General features: G+C 30.5%; 3 protein-coding genes across 3 annotated transcripts; 2 read left to right on the top strand and 1 right to left on the bottom strand.

Annotated features, from left to right (window-relative positions):
• Positions 1–304: 304 nt before the first annotated feature.
• Positions 305–6,234, top strand: Tango1 (transport and golgi organization 1). The gene is made up of 7 exons (XM_070640919.1): positions 305–456; positions 541–2,343; positions 2,708–3,304; positions 3,432–4,158; positions 4,220–4,434; positions 4,508–4,915; positions 6,136–6,234. The coding sequence occupies exons 1-7, from the start codon at positions 366–368 to the stop codon at positions 6,171–6,173; spliced, it is 3,879 nt and encodes a 1,292-aa protein (XP_070497020.1). The 5' UTR covers positions 305–365; the 3' UTR covers positions 6,174–6,234.
• LOC139091003 (1,5-anhydro-D-fructose reductase-like) lies at positions 6,212–9,237 on the bottom strand. The gene is made up of 5 exons (XM_070640923.1): positions 9,058–9,237; positions 7,172–7,671; positions 6,990–7,106; positions 6,796–6,920; positions 6,212–6,739 (listed from the first exon to the last, which is right to left on the bottom strand). Exons 1-5 carry the CDS (start codon positions 9,107–9,109, stop codon positions 6,448–6,450), a joined length of 1,086 nt encoding a protein of 361 aa, XP_070497024.1. The 5' UTR covers positions 9,110–9,237; the 3' UTR covers positions 6,212–6,447.
• Positions 9,238–15,517: 6,280 nt separating this feature from the next.
• Positions 15,518–17,274, top strand: LOC139091071 (putative gustatory receptor 2a). The gene is made up of 2 exons (XM_070641007.1): positions 15,518–16,010; positions 16,303–17,274. Exons 1-2 carry the CDS (start codon positions 15,533–15,535, stop codon positions 16,719–16,721), a joined length of 897 nt encoding a protein of 298 aa, XP_070497108.1. The 5' UTR covers positions 15,518–15,532; the 3' UTR covers positions 16,722–17,274.
• The last annotated feature ends 2,313 nt before the right edge of the window (positions 17,275–19,587 follow it).

Here is a 19,587-nt window from a genome sequence, read left to right as displayed (position 1 = left end):
TTATTTTTACAAAAAAATTCAATCGATTTGATTGTTTACAAATTTAATGTGACGTCACTTTTGGACCATTTTTTGAAAAACTTTTTTGACAAATATTTTTTTCACGTTTTATTGATTTTTGAAATATTTTCCAGTGCTATCTTGATTAATTTTCACCAATATTAATTATAATACATTCATTTATCTAGTAAAACACAGGAATCAATCAAGAAAAATGAAAATACTTTAAAATTGTGTAAAAATAAGTTTAACGGTTTTCAAAATTTCAAATTAGGGTCAGTCCGTCGATTCCGTAACAAATACAAGTTAGACGTGTCCAAATAAAATCATCATAAAAAAGTTTAATAAAATTAAATGTGATTAGGATGCGATTTATAGTTATTATATTAGTAAGTGTGTTAGGATATTCGCTTGCGGATATTTTGCAAGTGAAATGTGGAGATGAATTGTGTGAAAGTGAGTAAATTTTCAAGTTATTGCAAAACCACTTTCTATTTGATAATAAAATAATTTTGAAAATTGTGAAAATATTAATTTTAGAGCCATCAAATCTAGCTGTTACGACACTTCGATATGTTCCAGATAAGCCTTACAAATTACAAATTAATTCATTGAATTCGGAAGTTGAAATATTTGGAGCAACGGATGATCTGTATTATGCTCGATATGGCAGGAGTTATGGATTCTTACCCAAAAATCATATACGAGAAAGGTCAAAAGGAAATTTTGTACATCCAGTGGAACTTAATCTTGATACGCTTAGGATTAATTCACAAGTTAAAGAGACAAATTTCCTTCATGAAATATTGAAATCTTCTAGTCAACCAGATCAGCAAAATATAAATGAAACAGTCAACACAGCAGACGAAAAGCACCATAATCATGATGGACACAACCATGGAGAGAAAAAGGTTGAAAATCCCCACCATAATCACAATCATGAAGAGAAAAAAATCGAAAATCCAGAAGAGAGACCTGCTGATTATATTCCAATCGGTACGGAACCAAAACTTCCAGAACCAGAGAAGAAGGAAGAAGTGAAAACTGAAAGTACAGAGCAGAAAAAGGAAGAACAAGCTGTTCAAGATGATTCTGAAAAGTTAAAAGCTGAGGAATTGCAAAAAACAAATGAAATCAGGAAAGAAAATCAAGAGAAACAAGAAGTTCGCGAAGAAAGCAACGATAGCGGAATTGAGGACGATGAGGAAGACGACGAGGCTGACGACGAAGAAGAAGAGGATGATGAGGAAGACGACGAGCCTGATGTCGTAGACAGCAAGGAACAAAATAATGTCACAGTTACAGAAATTCCTGAACCAGCTAAAATTGATGAGCAAAAGGTTGAATTAAATGCCACGACAACAGAGCAAAATGAAGAGAAACCAATTGAAAAGGCTGAAGATATCAAAAATGCGGAACCGGAAGTTGTACAAACTGAAAAAGTTGTTGAACAAGATAAAAATGTTGTCGAAGAAAGTAAAACTGTAGATGTTGATGACAATAAAGCTTCTGAACCAGCAATAATTGAAAATAATAATGCTGAGAATAAAACAGAAGAAGTTGTACAGGTTGAAGCACCAAAGGAACCTGAAAAAATTGAGGAAATTCCAGAAAAAGTTGAAGAGAAGCAAGAAATTCCCGAATTCAAGCAAATTCCAGAAGACTTGACAGAAAAGCCTAGAGATCCAGCTCCAGTAAATGAAGAAATAAATGAAGATCCAATTCCTACACAAACTCCAACTGAACAACCAATCTTAGAAAAATATGAACCTGAAATTCCACCTCCAATTGTTGAAACCACAACTCAATCTTATGAACCAATCACAAATTTACCAGAAGTCAAACATGAAGAAATAACAGAAGTGCCTCCTTCATCTCAGGAAAAACGTGAAGTTAAAATCGACCAAGATTTATTATTAAAACGATTTGATCAGAAATTGGGACAGCGAAATTCAGAAGGTGTAGGAAGTGTCGAGCAAGTTCATCATTCTCATAGCCATCAACATGGTCACAGCCATGGACATTCGCATGAGTCCCATAGCCACGGACATTCTCATGAGTCAAACAGTCATTCACACGACGCTCACAGCCATGATTTACACAATCATCAACACGACTCACACAGTCATCAACATGATTCACAGCATTCACATTCTCACGAAAACATTGATGCACACAGTCACGAGCATCATGATACGCCAAAAGAGGATAATGTTCCAGAGGAAATTATCGATGATGATAAAAAGCCAGGCTTTTTCAGTGGATTAGTCAAGAAAATATTCGGTGATGAACATCCACATTCACATGATGCAAGCACGGAAACACAGCAAACAATTGAAAGTGGTGAGTTTTTAAATAAATTTTTGGCACCAAATTGGTTTGTGTCTTGGATATTCGAAATTTAGAATTTCGTTATTTTAATGGTTTGAGTCTTGAATATTTAAATGTCCTAAAGACGTTAATTCTTAATTTTGAGTTTCAAACATTTGAATAGCCGGTTAAATTGAATATTTTATTTAGGACATACCTTAGCAAAGTTTAAATCAAGAAAATTGAAAGCATTACACAAAAAAGAATTAAAAATTCATCACTTTTGTGCTTTTAATTCGTAATAGTGACGTCATAACTATTGCTTTTGTTATACGTGCCAAAAATGCCTCAAATTAATTTTCATAAGAATATACAATTAAATTTCATTTAATTTCAGTTGACGAAGGTTTTTGTGAGAAAATTGATTCAGAAGACTGTCCAAAGTCTATCAAAAAGGATGTAAAGCGCGAAGTTATTTACGAGCCAGCAGATTCAAATACTGTGGATGATTACTTAAAAATGATTCTCAGTGAAACACTAGAAATGATGGATGTAATTATTACTTTAGGGCTTGTCGCTCTAACTGTACTAATTTTCATCTTTGGACATTATTGTATCAGTAAAGCAAGCAAGGAAGGCAGTCTTATAAGAAAGATGAACGAACTGGAACGTGAATTAATGGCAACGAGTAAAGAGAATGGAAATCTTAAAAATGAAGTTGAAATCACAAAGCAACAGCTTAAAAGCATTCAAGATAATTCATTTGGATCAAATGACATGGTTATTGCTTTAAAGCAAGATTTGGAACTTAATGAGAGAGAAAAAGAGGAATTGTTGGATAAAATTGCATCATTAGAAAAGGAATTGGAAGCGGCAGCTGAAGACGGTCTTGAATTAAATCGCATGGTATCAGAATTGTTGAATAATCAAACAGGAAGTGACTCAATCATCAGTTCTGTCGAGGATTTACAGAAACAACTTAATGAGCAACAGGGTAAGTGGAAACCGTTAAATTTTTATTTAAATTTTCTTCATTATTGTGTCTTGGCTATTTAAAATCTCAGAATCCGTTATTTTTAAAATGTGTCTTTAAATATTTTAATTTATTTTCTCAATTTTAGAAACTATAATAACGATGAATGAAACGCTAGCAGCGAAATCTCGCGAAAATTCGGAACTACAAATTCAACTATCCGAAATAAATAGTAAATTTGGCGGTGAATATGAAAAGTTCCAACAGCAAGTCGACGCAGTTGCACTTGAACGTTCTAATTTACAAATCGAATTAGAAAACTTAAAACGTGAAAGTGACATGCAAGTTAATCAAATAATTGAGGAAAGAAATTCTGAAGTAACCAGATTAAATAGTGAATTGACATCGTATGCTGGAAAATATGATGAAAGTAAAAAGCTCTTAACAGCTGCTGAATCTAAAGTGCAGGCACTTGAAGAATGCATCGAAACTATCAAAAAGACTAAAGGTGGTGATTTTAAAAATCTTCTAGACGTTGCTGATCTTAAGGCTGATCTCCTCGCTGTAACAAAGGAGAAAAGTACAATACAAGAGCAGTTACAAAGTGTTAGAGACTCAAGGAAGTTACTTGAAGATCGCGTAAAGACTATTAGTGATGAGATGTCAAATTTAAAGAAAGAATTTAGTGTTGCTGAAAAAGAGAAGCTTGATGCTCAGACACGACTTGATGTCCTTTCAAATTATTTCAAGGAAAAAGAGACTCAATTGCAGTCAGAATTGAGTTTGAAGGAAGCAAGATGGATGAAACAACAAGGCGAAACTACAAGTACAGTCGAGAAAGTTCAAGCACTTAATGCTGAAATTCAGACATTAAAGTGAGTTCTTATCAATTAATTCTTTTATCGTTAAAAATACTGAATAAATTAATTTTTCTAGATCACAAAATGACGAACTGAAGGCAGAATTTGAGGCACAGATCATCAGCTATAAAGCAAAATTATCGTCCGTGGAAGGACAATCGCATACAGCATGGTTAGCAGCTAAGCAATCTGAAAGAAAAATGGAGGAAGCAAGAATGGAAGCAGCAGCATTAAGACGTCGTTTAACATCAATTGCTGAGAATCCAGGAATGGCCAACGCAGAATTACTTAGTATGTTATTGTATATCGCAATTTATGGATGTTTTTTAACCGTTCCTTTATATCCTCATTTCATTATTAATAGATGGATTACCAGCACCAAACGACTCAATGAATACAATTCCATCACCAATGAGAGTTGAGTCACCAAATAACATAAGTCTACCTCCATTTTTGCCAGGTGCACCACCATTTATGCCAGGCGCACCACCTTTCCTTCCACCTCCTCCATTCATGCCTGGCGATATGCCATTACCACCGATGGGACTTCCGCCTTTGGGTAGATTAATGAGTCCACCGCCAAAGAGATTTACGCCAACAATGCGAGATGATCGTGATAGATATAGTCCAAGACATGGAAGATATTCACCTGATAGTCGATATGATGATTATACACCGTTTGAGACTGAAACGGATATTAGTCCTCCAAGATCACCTGTACCACAACGACGAGGATATATCTCACCATCCGAACGTAATAAGAAATCAAAAGGTAAAAATGGGAGCAATCGATGGTCAGATTCATCAGGTTCATCAACATCCCAATATACTGATGAATCTGATGATTAATCATCATTGTAAATTTTTTTTTTCATTGGTGTTATTCTTATTTTGTAAAGCTTTATGTAGTCATACTTTTTACTGCCTTGGAAATTATTATTTTTGACAATCATTAATTCTTCTCATTATGTACTTTAAAGTGATCATTTCATAGTTTAATTTTAATTATTTTTATTTTGTCTAACATTCTTCAATTTGTCCAATAAGACTAAGTTACTAATGTGTTGAGTGATAATTATTAGTTCCAAAAATACTTTCCATTTACATTTACATTCACAATTCATTATGTTAAAATTCTATTGGATAATTGGATAATAATTAGTCAAAATTGAATTTTTTTTGTAAATTTTTTTTCTAGTCTATAAGTTTCATGGGTTCATAGCATGTTAAAGAAATTATATATCAATTTGGTAAACTTTTTGTCACCAAAATAAAAAAAATTATATTTTCCCTCATTTCTATCATTATTTTCATTTTAGAGTAGAATGAAGTGAGTGAATTTTGAATGGTGAATTTTTTGTGGTTTTGTATGGTTTTTATATTCATTAATTTTAAAATCTAAAATGGTTCATTTTGATTTTGAGAACCATACAATTGTTTTGCTAGTGAATATGGAATTGTATGGTTTTGACAGCTATTTTAACGTTTTGATGCACTATAAAACTATTGCATTGTTCCAAAGAATCGATTGATCTTCAAAATCCCTACAATTCCTCTTTACAAAACATTTGAATGGTTTTTAAAATATCAATTATTTTCAAAATCTCTACAATTCCATTTCATATCAAAACATTTGAAAGGTTTTATATTTTTGAATTTTTTTTGGCCGTTATTATATTGATTCTTCACTTCTTCATGCTCGCAATTACTTTAAATCTCAACTTTCATCAATTAAATTTCTCCTTTCATTCATTAGCTTTTAAGGTGTTTGCTTCTTTTTCTTCCTGTTTTACTATTTTTGAATGGTTTTCTACTTTAATTTATGTATTTATTTATTGCAATGCATGTGCATAAAAAAGACTATTGGATATCTATATCAAGTAGCTCCACCGACTAAAGTGAGTCATTTCAGCACTTTATTCATCTCATCATATTTAACTTTTCATCAATAATGTTACTTATGCATACTGAAATTTTAATGCTTGCTTACAGGAGGACACAATTCAGAGCAACCATCGAGACGAAAATAGTAGTGAATTAACTAGACTGGTTTAATAAATAAAACAAATTACATTTTGAAGCATTTGACAAGTGGGTGAAAATATTTATTATGAATCATAAAAAGCAAAAAAGCAAGATCCTTTCCAGGAATGTTTTAATGACGAAAAAAATTAGGAAATTTATCATCAAATAAAAAAAGATCCTTTTCAGGAATGTTTTAATGACGAAAAAAATTAGGAAATTTATCATCAAATAAAAAAAAAAATTATGCAAAGCTAAATCCTGTCTTTTACATTAAGATCCTTAAAATGGATATTCTGCGTGAGTTTCAATGCCTTTAAAGAAGTCAAAATTACGGAATTCGACGAGTCTAATGCCTTTATCTTGATCTGACAATGCCTTCATATCATCACCGTCCAATGTGAAACTAAAAATGTCAATGTTTGCTTTTAAGCGGTTCTCATTTGTGCTTTTTGGAATTGTTGTGACACCCATTTGGGTGATGTATCTTAAGAGGACTTGTGCTGCTGACTTTCCATGCTTTTCAGCGACTGACTTGACGACTGGATTTTCTAAGAGATCAGGAACTTCAATGCTAAAAAATGGCAACAATTAATATATTAGATTAATTATCACAATTATCCTTCCTACCCAGTTCCTTTCAATAAATCATTAATTCCACGAGATCCAAGAGGCGAGTATGCAGTTACAATTATGTTGTTATCATTACAGAATTTAACCAATTGCTTTTGTTGGAAATAGACATGCAATTCAACCTATTAAAGTGTATATCAACAAAGTTATTAGAATTTATAAACGATTCATCAAAATAATTAATTAATTACTTGAAGTGCTTCAGGCTTGACATCACTGTTATCTAACAATCGTTGTATTTGACTTTCATTAAAGTTGGATACGCCTAAATGTTTGATCAAACCATCGGCCTTGAGTCGTTCTAATTCCTGCAGAATAAAAAAGAATAGAATGTTGTGGATGTGGATTAAATGCAGCAACTCAATTAACATACCTTCCATGTCTTAATATGATCAGTCGGTGATTGCACAATGCTTCCATTTTCATGTTTAAGTAATGGTCCCTCGACATATGGCACAGCAAATGGAACATGAATAAGATACAGATCCAAATAATCACATTGAAGATCAGCAAGTGATTTCTTTAGGGCTTTTTCAGCATCTTCTGCTCGATTTGCGTATACTGGAAGTTTAGTTACAATAAACAAGTCACTTCTCTTAACTTTTCCAGAATCAATCCATTTCTTGAAAACATTTCCGATAGCTTTTTCGTTCATATAAACCGGTGCACAGTCAAAATGTCGATAACCAATTTCCAATGCAAGATTAATTGCAGCTTCTACTTCCTCATCAGGTGCTCTCCATGTACCAAGACCGAGCATTGGGATTTTATCTCCATTTGTAAATTCCAAATATTGCATTTTTAATGGATTAATTGTACTGTCACTAGACAATGAAGAATTAACGTCTGATGTGGTCGGAATTGTCGATGAGACTGAAAGAAAAATTCTCAATTTAAGTCAGAATCAAATGTTAGGTTTTTTGAGAGAACTGGTTACTCCCGTTAGTGAATAATTCATTAATTTCCATATATTCTGTATTTTGTTAAATTCGAGTTTTATACTCGCTGTTTACATTCTTTTTGCCGCTCTCTGAGAATCTTTTTTGCGGCTTAGACATTTGTTGTGTATTATTCATACTGTCTATTGTTTTTTGTGAATATGCATTCATCATATATCTGGGTATTTCCATTTTTGTATTTACTTTATCGATTTAGGTATTCTGATCATCATAAAATTAAGAATTCTAATAAAATACCCAAACTGGTTTGTTTGGAAGAGATTTACAGCATCAAATTAATATGATAATGTCATAATTATCTTAGAGACAACGACCTCAAAGTATATAACCGATCTATAACGAAGATTCGCCTGATATTTAGGCAACATCCAGTCACTCATTTACCCTCAAAATTCTTCCAGTCGTTATCGAATTCTCACAACTTCCCATGATAAATAGTTCATGAATTATTCATGCTTAGCACATAAACATAATATAATTATGATTGCCTTTTCATGTAAATTAATTGTGTGTACAGGCACCTATAATTCATACATAAATGATTCTTATTATTGTACATATTTACATGAGAGGCATTAAAGTGCCAACAGTCTTGATAATTTCTTTTCAAGTTTATACGCTATCGATTTTAGGTGGTCTGAACCGTAGCGAATATTGGATCAAGCTTGGATGTGGTCCTTTCGGAATCAAGCAACTGATTAAGAAATTCTGTGTATTTTCCTTAATTTTTAATCAATAACAATCAATAGCTAATATTACAGTAAGCAGTGCCGCATCCACTGAACGAAAACTTTGTCAACATCCATGTCTATAGCATGCAATATATGAACTAATGATTTTGTCATTAAGAATGGGTAATTAGATCTAGAAACAATTATATCGGTAAACTTGAGTTAATTTTTAAAGTATGGTATGGAACAGGTATGAAGCCACTCATCCGTTCATTCAAAATTGTCGTCTTCAGGCGACGTTCGTCCAAATAAGTTATTTCTGGCTGTCATTAATTTGCAACAAAATCACCACTTTAATTACATGATTGAAAGATCAAACATACTTAATATTGTACATTATGATTGGATGTCTGCTAATGCACACATCAAATTTTTTTATGAAACAACTTTAAAGATTTCATTGAAAGTGGCTCAAAAACCTGTTTGCATCATTAGTGCAGTCATTAAACGAATAATCTTCAGGAAATTGAATGAATTTTTGGATATCCGAGCGGATAATTTGCAAATTCAGTTACAGTCACTTATCTTCAAATTACAAATTGCAATTTTAGGTTATCATTTAATCTTACCACAAAAATCAGCTAACGCGACTAATAACACAAACGGAATTAACTTTCTCATCTTTTTCGGGATGTGCTAAATTGTTATATGCACTTTTATGGCTGCTTATGTTAATTATTTTACTGTTCTTGTTGAGTCAATATTTTAGAGATGTTGATCGTGATCGCGACAAATGAGGACTGAGGATTTTTGTGAGCAGAATCAAGAGTTTATAGAATATTAATTCTTATTCTGATTCTCACTTTTCAAAGCCTTGTCTGCGTTCAAATAATCTCCATACATCTCACTAGACAGATATGTATGGCATTAATCGTATTAAAATTGATTTTTCATGTAAATTCTTTAATCCACACGATCGTCAATATACTTACTACTTGTAAATCTATGCAAAATTGTTGCTATAACCAGCAACTCAACGTCAGTACAACAAAACCTCAGACAGATTTCATTTGAATCTATTCATTTAATGTCGAATAAACGATCTAGTTTTTAGATAGCAGATTTGAAGCTAGACAATAAAGATTTTGCTCTTATATAATTGTTTCTGCTTTAATAACACTTCTAGTCCTGCTTAATATTATACAAAGAAGTACGAAATCATGATGTAGAACAGACGAAAGGAATAAGCAGCAAGAAACATTTGAAATGGGTGAATATAAAAGTTTTGTAACCGTTTTCATAATTTTAAAAATTTAGAAAAACCGGAGTGATCTTTTGACAAATCCATAGTTTTCTCTCCCTTTTAGTTTTTCTCAGAATCTTCATTTAGAAGTCAATTTTCATCCAATTAAGACGTTTAGAATTTGGAATTGAATAACACAGTATTCATTGCTTTATTAAAAGCATAACAATCAAGAATATTGATTCTAATAAATATTCATTTCTTGTTTATTTAAATCAGCAAAGTGTTACATTTATAGTGTTTATAAAACCATGTGTCTAAGAGCAATACTCAGTGAGTCGAGGTGGCTCGGTGGCGGAATGGTTTAGTACTTCGGTACATAATTATTGCAACACCGATCTAGCGATCATGGATTCGAGACTCGGCATGGGAAATTTTTCACATGTCCTTTTTCGAATCATATGTAGTGGAAACGCGGCTCACAGCCTCCCTTTGAAGGCTACAGGCAATAATGTCATCAAACACTGATAAAAATAATTTAATATTTTGTATTAGATTTGTATGAGAAAATCTAATACAAAATATTAGATTTTCCTCAAATACAAAAATATTAGGGTAAACAACCTAATTTTTTGTACAACCTATTTTTTTGTACAACACTGAAACTGATTTTGAAGCACTTTCCAGCAAAACAAATGAAAGAATTATCATTTAAATGATGTTTTAACAATCCTGACAAGTTTTCAGGATGATTAGAGCAGCCAGTTCCTTAAAAACTCAAAAAGAATTTTTCACCAAAAATTTAGTTGCTTGCACAATATTTGTAAATTTTTTACATTTCACTTTTATGGAAAACCCAATACTTTTATCAGTATGTTGTGAGGGAAAAAAGTAAGCTTAATTACAATCGATTTCATCTATCGTTTCATCAACTTACTAGCAGTTGTCTAACAATGGATATTTTGATATTTGTAAAGCTAAATTTCAAACCTATTTTTTTGTACACAAAAACCTAAATATTTGTACGTTCAAAAATAAAATAACCGTCAAAATTTGTGATTCTCGAATTGAGTCAAAATTTTAATTAAGTTGTTTCGATGGATTTCATGCAGTTATTAATCTTTAACTTGATTAATATTATTAGTTTACCGTTAAAAAGTAGTTCTGAAGCTAAATTGAAATTGAAATCACACAAATTATTTATTTTGTAACGGTTATTTTTAATTTGAACGTCCAAAAAATTAGGTTTGACGTGTACAAAAAAATAGGATTTGTGTACAAATATTTAGGTTGAGACATAAAACTGCAAATTTTCAATCTTGTGCTGCATAACAACAAAAAGTATTGGTTTATACTAAAAGTACAATCAAAGAAGTACGGTTTAAAGCAAGTTGTGATTGAAAAAGTTTGCTTTAATGATGAAAATTTTTCATTTGAAGTTTAGTAAGTTGAGTTTGTACAAAAAAATAGGTTGTTTACCCTAGATTTTAATACATTTGTATTAATTTTTTTAACGGGAAAATTTAAAAAGAAAATAACCGTTGTAGTCATTAAAAATTTAATACAATTGTATTAAAATTTAATATTTACATATTAAATTTCTTTAATTTTTTAAACCTGAAAAATCCGTTTAAAATTATTAAATCTAATATTTTTTTATTCGATTCAAATAAAATTTTATTAAACTTTGCTTATAATAATTCCATAATTTATAAAAATGCGTTTATGTAAAATAAGATGTGACACAATAATGGTATGCCTTTTTGTAAAAATCTTTCTTTCCTCTGTGTAGTCAATTAAATGTCCAGATGAATGTCCTAAGTCTACAGCACACTATTTAGAAAAAAATATAATTATTAAAATTAGAATCGTTCATTATATAATCTTAAATATATTATACCTTGAATCATCGATGATATTGAATTTGTCGACTCATTACGATCGATGTCCTACACTTTTCCATAGCATCTTCATCGAACATCCAGTCCAGATCTGTTCGATATTTATTTACTAAAATAAAAAAATTTCATTAGCACAAATTTTTATAAATTTCAATCAAAACTTACCTGGTTATATCTTCACTGTTTTTTATATGTAGATGCTCTTTATAATTTAAAATTTCACTAAAATACTTATTGCACTTTTCTGTAAAATACGGTATTTTAATTGATAAGTCTGAAATTGTAATGACTCTCAAATTGTAATCACATTTTTTCTTACTAATAAAATATATTAAAATTTAATACTAAAATATTAAACTTTAATATAAATTTTAATACTTAAATATTAAATTTTAATACATAAATATTAAAATTTAATATTTTAAAATATTAAATGATAAAATATTAGATTTTAATACAAAACTATTAAATTTTAATACTTAAATATTAAAATTTAATATTTTAAAATATTAAATGATAAAATATTAGATTTTAATACTAAACTATTAAATTTTAATACTTAAATATTAAAATTTAATATTTTAAAATATTAAATGATAAAATATTAGATTTTAATACTGAAATATTAAATTTTAATACTAAATTATTAAATTTTAATATTGTAAAATATTAAAAGGTAAAATATTAAATTTTAATACTAAAATATTAAACTTTAATATAAATGTATTAAAATTCAATAAAAAATATTAAAACTTTTGGATTTTAAACAAGAAACTAATAAAAAACTATTAGAATCTAATAAAAAATATTAGAAAATAGTTTAATACAATTCTAATATGAAAATATTACAATTATTTTTATGAGTGAAGAAGTGGTTCGGATTCCACTATAAACTGTAGGTCTAGGTTTGAGCGAGAGATCTGGGGAATCCTCCCTCGTTAAACTCCCAATAGCCATGAAACGCATATAAACGCGCAGCTATGGACCTTAAGGTCTGCAAAGCTAATGTTTATTTTTTTTTATTTAAGAGCAATACTCATAAAAGATGAATTGAAACTTAATACTTTCTAAAATTATAGATTAACATCAAATCAAAAGATCCAGTCAGTCATTCAACAAACACTTGAAGTTCCAAGACTCATTAAAAGCAATGTTATTGTCATTTGCAGGCTAAAGAGAATGCACTTAAACTCATTATGTCATAAAACTAGACAAGAATGTAGGAAATATGTGCAATTATCTCATTTCAACAGCAATTTTGAAAATGTCTAGTTAAAGAGAATTTTCAAAAGTGCGAAAGCACCAACATAAGATAATTGTTCGGTGTGATTCTTTTTTTACTTCCATTGCAACTGACAGATGAAATGTGAATCGAGGAGATAATGATGTAGGAAGATTTTAAATAATCACTGTACTGACATGTAGGTCAAGTAATTGCCAAAATAAAAAAATATTCATGCTGGAAGCAGTAAACATATTAAAGTAAATTTTCTTCGCCATAAATCAATCAATCCTACATTACATAGTGACATGAAGTAGCGCGCAAAATATAATATCACTGCCGTTAGATCTGTTTCCATAAATTGTTTTCTCTTCTTTCATAAAAAAGAATCTCTTGTTGGCAATAAAATTATTCAATGGCATATTGGAATGTACATACATGGGCGATTCTCAGCTCAACAATGTTAGGAATTATATCTTTTATTTAACATTTCTTACATCTTAAGCGATCATCGGACTTGAAATTTTTCAACGTTAAGTTTTGTCGCTGTTTGCTCTCTTTGATGCTTCATTAGATATAAAAGAAGAAGTTTTTCTTAATTCTTATTATTAGACAGACACCACGTTGACCCCAAGAATGATGTAACTGACATCCAGTCAACAGCCAGTCATCCTTATGATTTATTATACAGTATTTTTTGTAAAGTGTGAAGATGTTTGAGGTCTTTACTAATATAATGACATTAAGGAGTGTATTGACGTCTGAGAGGTTTAGTGGAGTTCTGAATCATCAGTCAGTGGGTATTAATTAATTATTCATCGATAAAATGAAGTTTATGTCCAAAAACAAGAATTTTAGAAACTTAAAACTCCATGGATTCGTTGAGTTTTTAAAGGATCGAGTTTGAATACTAATATAATGGATTATTGCTGATCAGCAGCTCTTGATATTCTTGTTGTAAATCGAGGATGTCTGAGAATCAGTTAGGGGTCATGGAAAGTCAAAGTAGTAGATAATATCAACATTAAATATTCACAAAGTCTTAATCTACTAAAAATCATCAGAACGTCTTACAATAGCACACAAGCAGTTAGCCTAAATCAAGTCAAAATATCTTCACCTGAATTTCTGAAATCAAATCTATGGAACACCGCAATTATTGTCATTTATGTTGAGAACAATCACAGACACGAGAGTGGTAAGTGGCATGTAAAATTGGACAAAATTGAAAAAATTAATTGAATTCAAGAAGGCCTTTTCAAATCGTAAAGAATGAAGAAGCGAAACGCAAAAAAATACAATTTAATGGATCTTGTGCAAATAAACAAGAAATGAGATGATCAACAAAAACAGTATAATAACAATCTCGTATTCCAAATTACAGCTTTCGGCATTAAATCATGATACCATTTATGATGTTTGAAAGAAGTAAAGAATGGAAGACTTGATTACTGCATTTTGATCAATTATAGCAGGTTGTTGGAGTTCATTTGCACTTAAAAAGCTCTTAAAATTGATTGAACCTGAGAACATCCTTGTTAAAGTCAAAACAAATAAATTCAATTTACACTAATGATTGAAAAGAATAAAGTGTTCAACAGATATTCATATCTTGTCATCAGTACAAAAATAAATGCAGTCGATAATGAACATCATTAATCAAATAATATTGCTGAGCAGACGAAAAAGTCATTATCCTATGAATGTAATTAATTAATAATTCACAAAGGACTATACTATCAACAATTTTGGATAAGGGTCAATTCACTTATTATGTCTGATATTTTAAGGAAGGAAGTGAGTAGCTAAGGGAATTCTGGGTGTAAATGTAATTATGAATTCTAATCAGATTTGATTATTTACAAGCATGTTTATTCTTCGAAGTTCAAAAACAGATTGAACATTTACATGAAAAGGGGTATTCAACTATGCCAAATAAATATTATTCAAATCTCAAATGATCGTTACAAAAGATTCCACTATATTTATAGTGTTAGCAACCATGGCGTGGTAATTAGAGTGTTTGCAAAGCTACCATCAGAACACAAGATCGATCCAATTGCGTACAAACTGTAAGTGGCCTGAAACATAATTATAGACATGAATTCTGAGCGATCCCAAACAGTTTTTATTCCACAAAAATCTCAGTGATTCAATGTAAAAACAGCCAATTGATTTATGTTTGACCATTCAAGATATTTTTACTAATTATTTACTAATGTTAACAATTGTTCATTTTAATTTGAGTAGTCAAAGATGTAATTAATCAATCTTGTAAAATGAATGGAAACAGAAAATCACTGCTTAGCACTCGATCAAGTAAAGTCACTGGTGTCGTATGTAATTTTTCAGTTAGTAGAAAAATGCTTGAACATATCAAATTTAATTGGCAATTAATTTTCAATGGAATTTTGCTTCTCTTTCGATTTTCGGGATTGTGTCCAATTTTAATTAGCAAGAAGAAGCATTTTAGCATAACTTTTATGCTTATTATATGGTCAGTTGTACAACTAATTGGAATTGGAGTTACGATACAAGTTATGGTTAAAAAATTCTTCACTAATCCCGGATTAGCTAATGTTAACAATGTGCTTACATTCTCAATAATTATGCTAACACATGCAGTCACAATTGTTGAGTCTTTAATAGTTCGAACAAATTTCATTTACATTTGGAAAAATGTAGCGTCAGCAGATGAATTAATTAAAGGAATGGTCATCAACTTTAATGAAATTATAATGAAATTCTACAAGAGCATCTCAATAAGATTCACTGGCTACATACTAATGACAATATTGTTGGAACTTGGTGTAATTATCAGAATAGTAGATGATGAAGACTGGACATATATGTGGTGCATTTGTATTCTATCATTGACAATTAGTCGTTTAAGACATTTACAGCACTCCTTATTTATTAACGTACTCTCATGCCGCTTTAGAATCATAAAAAATGAACTAGAGGATATTGTAAAATTAACAAAGTTGGAAGGCAATCAACTAATTGTAAAGAATTCTACATTTTATGATGGCCTTTTTGATAAAATAAGCTCTATAAAAAAGGTCTACAACATTTTATGGGAATCATCATTGCTGATAAATAGATGCTTTGGATTCTCTCAACTTGCAAATTTATTGCAAAATTTTATACATTTGACGTGTCTACTCTACTCAACATACTCCTTTTTGTACTATAACAATTTCGAAGATTTATTAGGTAAGTTTTTATTGAGAGGTATTGGGATGAAGGGGTTTGTTTGCAAATGATGTCTGTATTGAGATAAATCAGTTTTCTATCCTCTGAAGATAAGGAGTTGCCATCAAGTCTGAGGAATAGGTCAAAACTGGCTTTTGAGTGGTTAATAGATTCTGTGACCTTGGTTAACCTTTATATCGCTGTAGCTCTAGAGAACGTTATATAATTCAATTGGATATCCTTTGCGAATGGCCCTTTGCATCATCCAGATCCATTTTACCATAAATTTTAACATCTGCATCTATTTTTACAGAACTTGTATTCCAGATCGTCCCAATCTTGAGTGTCGTTATAATGGTCTTAAAGTCATGCGAAGTATGTTTGGAAGAAGTACGATATATCGGCTTTTTATTGCATAATATTGAAAAAGATATCGACGATGAGCGAATCAATACCCTAACGGAAAACTTTTCTCTCCAAATTCTCCATGAGCCATTAATATTTTCGGTGTCTGGATTCTTTGAAATGGATTTTATGTTCTTAAAGACAATGATTGCAAGTATTACAACGTATATGGTAATCTTCATACAATTTATGCCAAAAACAGATGAACCTTCCTTAAATTCCACGAACATCACAACACTGTCGGCAAATCAGACAACCGCAATACCAAAACTAACAGCAACAACAACAACAACAGCAGTTACTTTAATTCCGAATAAAAATTCTTAAGCTCATCAAGCTACGTCATGGTAATAATGATTAATCGATCCTGCTTCATTTCCTATAAAAATAAATTGAGGTAACTAGAAGTAATGAGAAATGAAATTAACATTCAATCGTAAAGTTGATGCACATCATGTCGATAAATCCATGAATTATAGGTGCAATTCTGACCTAATGAATGCAATAATTTTTTTTTACATTTGTTACACGTGATTTGGATCAATTAAAATTTACTTTTAAGATAATCAGTAATCAGCATGTGGTAGGAGAACAAGATAAGACGATGTTACATGCGAGGGGTAGTTTGAAAGTTACGTCAATGAGGAAAGTAGGTTTTGAGAACATCTTGTCTGGTTCTAGCTTCATAATCCACTGAGCATAATCAATATACCAGTCTGTGAGAGTAGTTTTCGCTCCTTAATGCTTGACGTCATTAACGAATGACCCCCAAAGAGCAAATATTTTAATTTTAATAAATTATTAATTCATCTCAAAAAACTTCAAAATTTCACGCAAATATTAAAGCAATTAAATATTTGCCTGAGATAATCATGAGAAAGAGCAGAAAAAATTAATTAAATATTACCGTAACAGAACAAACGAGAGATGGAAGTGATTTTAAAACACTAATGTAGAATATTTTAGTGTTATTAACTTATTGAAAGAATATTCTCATGACAATCAAAAATATATTCATAATTTTTTGTTTTGTTCGATGTACAGGAAGCCTCATCAATTGATGTATTTCATTGGTTTCGCAAATCACACATCTTTATAATAGCTTTTTGACCTGCTCAAGAGAACATGAAACACAAAAAAAAAAAAATTAAAAGTTTTAAGAGCCATAAAAATCTATTTTTATGATGATCACATTAGGGAATCATCTTTACGTATAGAATTATAGAAAAGAACATACATATCAATAAAACGCAAAATTTGTATGGGTTGGTCCATGAATGATGTCAATAAGACTTTAAAGTATCGAATTCCCCCTCCAACAAATTCAATCAATCAGGAATATCAATCAGCTTAGGTTAGTTCTAAACTTACAGGAACCATGCTCCGACATGGACCCTAGGCTACTACAAAATGCCTTCCACCTGACTCTATTACTTGTCGTATCACAAAGCGTGTACAAATTCTTAATTTTGACATCTAACTGACAGTCCTTCATTACCATCCTACGCCATGTTGTTCAGCTTTTGGCTAAACCCTTCTTAAATCATAGACGTCATACATGCACGACGACTAAACATTAAATTAGTATCTAATGCCGAAGCGTTTAACTCAATCCGATATGATTTTATTGTGTAGAATTCTAAAGGTGGTCCCAATTAATTAATTCGTGTATCATCGGTTATGTAAACTGTCACAATGTTGTGAGCTTTACTACTTATCATTCATCCATCATTCCATACATTTTATGGCATCTCACATCTAGCAAACAAAATGTTGATTCTCAATTGAATGTGAAACAGCATAAGAGAAGAAAATAAAAAAGTATGCGATGTGATTTCACTTCTACTTATTATTCTACAGTTTTTCTTTTCTCTTTATCGCTTATAAGTCATGAGTGATTCTGTTTCATTGCATACTTCTTCAATGCGACAATCATGAGTGAAGCTTGCATTTCACAGCAAATTCACTGTAATGAGAATGGTCCATAAAAACAGTAGAAATGAATTATGAGTTGTAAGTGACATTATGAGCTTCTTTGTGCTTGTTATTTTTAGATTGATTGTCTTTTGGATATTAAGTCGATATTTGAGATTGTAAATACTTCACGAAATCACTATATGTATCAAAATTCAGAATATTTACATGAATTATTTTAACTACCTCAATTCAACTTATTATATATCATCATAATTCAGCACATTAACTTAAATTCAGTCTATTTAGCAAATTTAAATGCAATTAAGATATTCAGAAGAAATTGCCCAACTCACCAAATTCACCTTAATTCAGCTAATTCAGCAAATTCACCATAATTGAGCTAATTCATCAAAAAACCTTTCATCTGCAATTAGCAATCTTAAGTATGAATTAGAAAAGAAGATACCTATATTCTGAAAAGCTTAAGAGTATGAACATCCAATAAAAGTCATACTGAAGTCAGATAAGCTCATGTTCTATATAAAAGCACTAAAATACTATATGTGTCGGAGAATAAATATGTATCATTACATATAGGTAGACACATCTCCCGTGTAATGAAAAATAATTTACAATAATTGAATGATGATGTATACATTACATACTTTATTGTCTCATCTCTCTCCCATTACGTCTGGATACGTCGAAGTGGTGTTTTGAATGCCACTTTTTAAGTCACTGACTCACTTGATATCTAATGACTTGACACTTTTACAAGATTATGTATAAACCAATTATATACACTTGAATGAGAGGAACAAATCATCTGTGTAATGAGAAACAATTCATTAAGGCATCATCAATACAATATAGGTATGTGTAGAATGATTACAATAATAATGAATAATAATAATAATATAATTAAAGTAAATAAACATTTTGATTCGTTCCTTCACAAATGTTTGCAAACATACAACTCAGAATACTTTGTTGAATTAATTTCTTTTCTTGTTATTAGATATGTTATTATAAGATAGTTAACATTAATTCAAAATGTTCATGATTATGGTGAATAAAATTTAAAATTTTTAACGGATTTCTGTTTATCATTTACAAGGTGAATGAATTTTGAAAAAGAATTTAATTTTTTTCATTTCGTAACGGACTAATTGGTTCATTCCTTCCTCTCATTCTTGTGAATGTGTATTTCATTTCATTTCAGAGAATTCTGTTTTCAATTTTTACTTTAAAATATAATACATTGGAATAACAAGGT

Source organism: Chironomus tepperi, unplaced genomic scaffold (assembly GCF_022539635.2).
Source record: "Chironomus tepperi strain 1889 unplaced genomic scaffold, CSIRO-AGI_Ctep_v1 contig_223, whole genome shotgun sequence".
Classification (NCBI taxonomy): Eukaryota; Metazoa; Arthropoda; class Insecta; order Diptera; family Chironomidae; genus Chironomus; species Chironomus tepperi.
This window is presented reverse-complemented; position numbering and strand designations above follow the sequence as displayed.

What these genes read in the sequence shown, in the direction of transcription:
- LOC139091003 (XM_070640923.1), bottom strand. Translation starts at nt 9,109, where the DNA reads ATGAGAAAGTTAATTCCGTTTGTGTTATTAGTCGCGTTAGCTGATTTT. An exon ending in CGCGTTAGCTGATTTTTGTG is followed by an intron (nt 7,672 to 9,057) that starts GTAAGATTAAAT and finishes TTTTTCTTTCAG; the next exon opens with TCTCATCGACAATTCCGACC. An exon ending in ATCATATTAAGACATGGAAG is followed by an intron (nt 7,107 to 7,171) that starts GTATGTTAATTG and finishes TTTATTCTGCAG; the next exon opens with GAATTAGAACGACTCAAGGC.
- LOC139091071 (XM_070641007.1), top strand. Translation starts at nt 15,533, where the DNA reads ATGAAATTCTACAAGAGCATCTCAATAAGATTCACTGGCTACATACTA. An exon ending in CAATTTCGAAGATTTATTAG is followed by an intron (nt 16,011 to 16,302) that starts GTAAGTTTTTAT and finishes CTATTTTTACAG; the next exon opens with AACTTGTATTCCAGATCGTC.
- Tango1 (XM_070640919.1), top strand. Translation starts at nt 366, where the DNA reads ATGCGATTTATAGTTATTATATTAGTAAGTGTGTTAGGATATTCGCTT. An exon ending in TGGAGATGAATTGTGTGAAA is followed by an intron (nt 457 to 540) that starts GTGAGTAAATTT and finishes TATTAATTTTAG; the next exon opens with AGCCATCAAATCTAGCTGTT. An exon ending in ACAGCAAACAATTGAAAGTG is followed by an intron (nt 2,344 to 2,707) that starts GTGAGTTTTTAA and finishes ATTTAATTTCAG; the next exon opens with TTGACGAAGGTTTTTGTGAG.